Source organism: Elephantulus edwardii, unplaced genomic scaffold (genome assembly GCF_000299155.1).
Source record: "Elephantulus edwardii isolate Elephantulus edwardi_28Jun2011 unplaced genomic scaffold, EleEdw1.0 scaffold00170, whole genome shotgun sequence".
In the NCBI taxonomy this organism is placed as follows: Eukaryota; Metazoa; Chordata; class Mammalia; order Macroscelidea; family Macroscelididae; genus Elephantulus; species Elephantulus edwardii.
This window is the reverse complement of record NW_006399920.1, coordinates 5,937,219-5,942,417: the sequence shown is the minus strand read 5'-3', so window position 1 is coordinate 5,942,417 and position 5,199 is coordinate 5,937,219. Positions and strand designations below refer to the sequence as shown.

The 5,199-nt window shown below is 41.6% G+C and overlaps 1 protein-coding gene across 1 annotated transcript in view; it reads left to right on the top strand.

The window, feature by feature from the left end:
- Positions 1-2,851: 2,851 nt before the first annotated feature.
- The window catches only part of SLC16A9 (solute carrier family 16, member 9), a 35,004-nt gene continuing 32,656 nt past the window's right edge, over positions 2,852-5,199 (top strand). The window contains exon 1 of the mRNA XM_006895585.1: positions 2,852-3,086. Coding sequence (XP_006895647.1) covers positions 2,891-3,086 — 196 coding nt within the window. The 5' untranslated portion in view covers positions 2,852-2,890. The remainder of the gene's footprint in view (positions 3,087-5,199) is intronic.

The following is a 5,199-nucleotide window of genomic DNA, read 5'->3' as shown; positions in this document are numbered from 1 at the left end:
ATGTAAAAAGTTCCTGTAGTCACGTCTATCTATGGGGATTCCGTGCGTTGCAGGCTAGAATTGTGTTCCACAAGGCGGTGGGCTTTGTGGGGCATGTCAGCAGCCAGGCCATTCTTCTTTCCCAGGTGCCTCTGTTACTGTTATTAGGTGCTGTGGAGTTAGCTTCGACTCACAGCGACCCTGTGTTCACTGACACCTCATTCGGTGCCAGGTCACAGTGGCTGCTCTCCTTGAGCATGTTGTTATGGTCACCACACTGGTCTGTCTGGAATTCTCTCTCTGTTCCACCCCCACCCCCCACCCCCTTTACCCTCTCCTTTACAAACCACGATGTCTTTTTCCAGGGTCTCACCTCCTTGATAACATGCCCAAGGTAAGTGAGCTACCAAAGGGGGTTCAGACCTTTAATTCATTGCTTTGTTCTCACTTAACCAGTGCCACCCAGAACTCATTGAGGAACGATTATTATTGTCAGTCGTTGAGTAGGTTTTTGACTTATGGCAACTTTATGTGTGTCAGAATAGAACTGCTCTCAGAAGGATATAAAGGAAGAAAACAGAGGTTACCTGTAGAGGATTAAGTATGGGGATTAGGTTAGAAATAGGTAGAAAGGCAAACCTCTTTTGTCATTCTTCCCTACACCCATTTTAGAGCCATATGAATTATTTTGTTGTTGTTGTTGATTGCCGTCAAGTTGAGCATGGCTCATGGTGGCCCTGGAAACAAAAGACCTGAAGCCTTTCTATAACTATTGTTGTTTTTCATAGTTTATAGAGTTTCCAGAGATGCTATTTAGGAAAAGGACAGCAAGTATACTATCATATTCTGGCTAATTAAAAAAGTAAGATGCCACCACAACAAGATAAAGGTAAATAATCCAATAGAAAAATGGGCACAGGATATGAACAGACACTTCACCGAAGAAAATATTCAGATGGCTAACAAGCACATGAAGAAATGTTCAAAAATCCCTAGCTTTAAGAGAGATGCAGATTAAAACTACTATAAGATACCATCTCACCCTAGTCAGAATAGCAAAATTTAATAGAACAGCAAGCAACAAATGCTGGAAAGGTTGTGGAGAAACTGGAACCCTTATTCACTGTTGGTGGGAGTGTAAAAGGGTTAACCACTTTGGAAGGCGGTATGGCGCTTTCTCAAAAAGTTGCACATAGAGATACCATTTGACCCAGCAATTCTACTACTGGGAATATACCCAAAAGAGACCATAACTGACATCCAAGCAGATATATGCACACCCATGTTTATCGTGGCTTTGTTCACAATAGCAAGGAGTTGGAAACAATCTAAGTGCCCATCAACAAAGGAATGGATAGAGAAGCTGTGGTATAGTCACACAATGGAATACTATGCTGCATTGAAAAACAAGGAACTCATGCAATATTATTCAAAATGGGTGACTCTGGAGGACATTATGCTGAGTGAAGTATCTCAGTCACAAAAGGACAGATATTGCTTGGTGCCACTGCTATAAAACAGGACTGACCTTGGGGTTGGGGAGAGACTGAGAAAGATGGGTTCAATCATGTATACTGCATTGAAACAGCTGATGGAGAAAACTGTTTAAAAGGGATATGTGATTAGGTATTTTTGTCATGACAGGAGTCTAGAGCAAAGGCTACATGGTGGAGTGGACGTAAAACAATGAAAGAATTTTTCTTTTACTTTTCCAAGATGGTAGTGTACTAGCGGGGAGGGTTGGGAGGAGAGAAAAGTGCAACAATAAATGAATGGAAATCCAAAGTCTCTGTAAATTTTTACTGAAATTAATAATAAATTTAAATTTAAAAAAGGAAACAAAACAAAAAAGTAAGATGCAATATCTTTCTTTCAGCCAGGTACAGAATAGAATGTACAGTATGTTAGCTTTTGTTGAGAAAGTGGGAAATACTAGCAAGTCTATTCATTTTGTCTGTATAAGTATAAAGATCCTATGAAAAGGTCCCAGGCCCTCTTCAGGAATGGCAGATTTGCTGCTCCATGTGCTGGCAGTGCTATTGGCAACTGACCTCAGCTCATAGTCCCTTTCAGGATAGATTGTCCCATTTGAAGAGAGCTGCGTCACCTAAGATCAGGCTGGTTCCTAGGGTAACCTGCAATCTGTGAAAGAGCACGGAGGAAGTTTGAGGATTCCACACCCAAAGCCCAACTCAGTATAACTCAGATGGATCATCCAGCTTGAGAAATTTCCTTTTTAAATATCGTCCCATGATGTCACTTCTCTTTAACTGCTCTCGTCAGCATTTTCTTTTCGTTTTAACCGTTGCAGACCCTAAACCCAGCTACATTCGGATCAGCTTTGACTGTTGGTGATCCCATGTGTGTCACCAAGAACTGTATTTTTTAGAGAGTCAGGGACTGGTTTAGGGTTTGGGGTTTGTTTTTTTCCCCAGAAATACATTACTAAGCCTTTATTTTGTGACAACCCTGGGTGGACTTGAACCACCAACTTTTCAGTTAGTTGCAGAATGCATTAACTATTTGCACCACCCTTGGAGTCTGTGGATCCCCCAGAACACTCTTGGCGAGCTCCTTTGTCTTAAGCAGTCTGATTGGGGAAGAACCCAGTGAGTGACACTGACCTGTGAGCAGGGGCTTCCTCAGATTGACTGGGCATGGGAATCTAGTGAATGGGGCAAGATAGAGGAGGTGAAAGTGCTTTGAATCATGTAAATAAGTAAAAATGAAAAAGCTGATTTGCTGCCTCAGGGTTAACTTATGACTTTCCATATATTTTCCCAGAACCATTTTGTTTTCATTTAGGAGGACACGTCTAACCAGAACTGCGTGCTCCACCACATCTAACTGTGCTTTTCTTCTCTTTTTGTTTAGGATCTGAAAAGAGACATCTCTGGGGCTTTGTCTGACAATGGAAATGAAGAAGTCACCTGATGGTGGATGGGGTTGGGTCATTGTGTTTGTCTCCTTCTTCACTCAGTTTTTGTGTTACGGATCCCCTCTGGCAGTTGGAGTCTTGTACATAGAATGGTTGGATGCCTTTGGTGAAGGGAAAGGAAAAACAGCTTGGGTTGGATCCCTTGCGAGTGGAGTTGGCTTACTTGCAAGTAAGTGAATACTTTGATGCCTTTCCTTATTAAGTGATCACTTCATTACATTTGCTGTATTCCTAACACTTCAAGGTACATGAGGTTATTTTTATTAAGCACAAAACATACTTCTTGCGTCCATTAAGATTCAAGCACCACTCTTTCACTGTAATAAATCTGTATAAAACTATATGCATTTCATAAGCTATTCAGTCATTAATTCATCTGCTCCTGTGTGTTCCAGACAGTGTGCTAGCTGTCGGAAGTGAAATGATGAACAGTAATAACATGGTTACTATCCTCAACCTGGTGGGAAACACACGAACTTTTATGAGTCAAAATGCTAGTACAAGGAGGTGAAGGAAACAGTACAATGATGGGCAGAGGACTGTGTGATGCTCAATATATTGTCTTGTAAGAAGTTTTCTTAGGCTTCATGATTAGTTTCTCTGGTTCAGAGACAAGCCACGGTCAATTGCATGTCTTACATTGATAACAATAACATACGGAAAATTTGCTCTCATAGCAGAGAGCAAGGCGGTCTCAAAACAATGATGCCATTTAAGTATTTTAGTATAGTGTTTTGTAAAAGATACAGGTGATACATTCTGTGTGGTTGTTATATAATGCATATCATGTGTCTAAAAGTAATGTTTTTGTAAGTAATTACTATGAAGGTCTATCATCTCTATAGTGAGAACATTGTTCTTGCTATGTGCATCAAGTTGATTCCAACTCATACAGACCTTTTAGGATGTCCTTGTACTGTTTCTAAGGCCATCATCTTTATGGAAACAGGTTGTCACATTGTTATCTCAGGGAGGAGCTGATGGGTTTGAACCACTGACTCTTTGGCTGGCAGCCAAGAATTAAATCCATGAACTATCAGGAAAACGTTGTTCTTATGTACCACTGAGTCAGAATCAACTCATAGCTGACCCTCTGGTGGGAGGAAATTGTCCATCTTTCACCTGCAGAGCAGCTGATGCATTTGAACCATGTGCCTTTGGATTAGCAGGACAACTCCTTACCACTAAGCCACCAGGGTTACCTTGTTGTTGTTGTGACTAACGTGCACCTGATACAGGCCATTGTCTTTGCAATCACTTGTTATGCATCAGAGAGCTGGACAATGACTAGGGAGGATAGAAGGAGAATTGATGCCTTTGAGCTGTGGTGCTGGAGAAGAGTATTGAAAGTACCATGGACTGCCAAGAAAACAGATTCATCCTGGAGAGGGTTAAACCAGGCTACTCCTTGGAGGCAAGGATTCTGGGGCTTCATCTGACATACTTTGAACATGTGTTGTAAGGAGAGACAGGTCCTTGGAGAGGGACATCATGCTTGGGAGCGTGGAGGGACAGCACAGGAGGGGAAGACCCTCTATGAGGTGGATTGATTCAGTGACTGGGGTGATCGGGATGGGTGTGTCGGAGGCAGTGCTATTGGCGCAGGACAGAGCAGGGTTTAGGGCTGTTGTACATAGGGTTGCTGTGAGTCGTGAACGACATTTATTGTTGCTATTGTTGTTTATTGCCGTCGAGTTGAGCATGGCTCATAGCGATCCTATGAAGAAAAGGCCTGAAGACTTTCTATTATGATCGTCATTTCTCCAAGTTCATAGTGTTTTCAGAGGCATGTGATTTAGGAAGTGGATTCCACTCCTGCTTCTAAACCTGTCTTAAACTGGGGATCCACCAAACACTGTCCACCATGAGCAGCCATTATGACATTTGCTCCCCCCAATGGAACAAGGTTCAGCATTACAGCAAACCCAGATTACCTCAGTGCAGCAGATTGACAGAGGACCACTGTACAACTTTGAAGAATATTCCTCCAAAATAAAATAACACTAGACCCTTGGGCCCAACAGACTTTTAAGTTCAGAAATATTAGAAGATTTTTTTTTCATTTTTATGATTAAAATCATATGCCACTTCAGCTTCTGAAGCCATGGATTGGACTGTATATAGTAACATTTAGTGACCATTATCCTAACTTCCAAGTATAGGTTTCGTATTAGCACAATTAAATATTCTGGGATTCCCATTCTTCTCAGAGTCAGCCACAGTTTGTTATGATCCACACAGTCAAATGCCTTTGCATAATCAATGAAACACAGGTAGACATT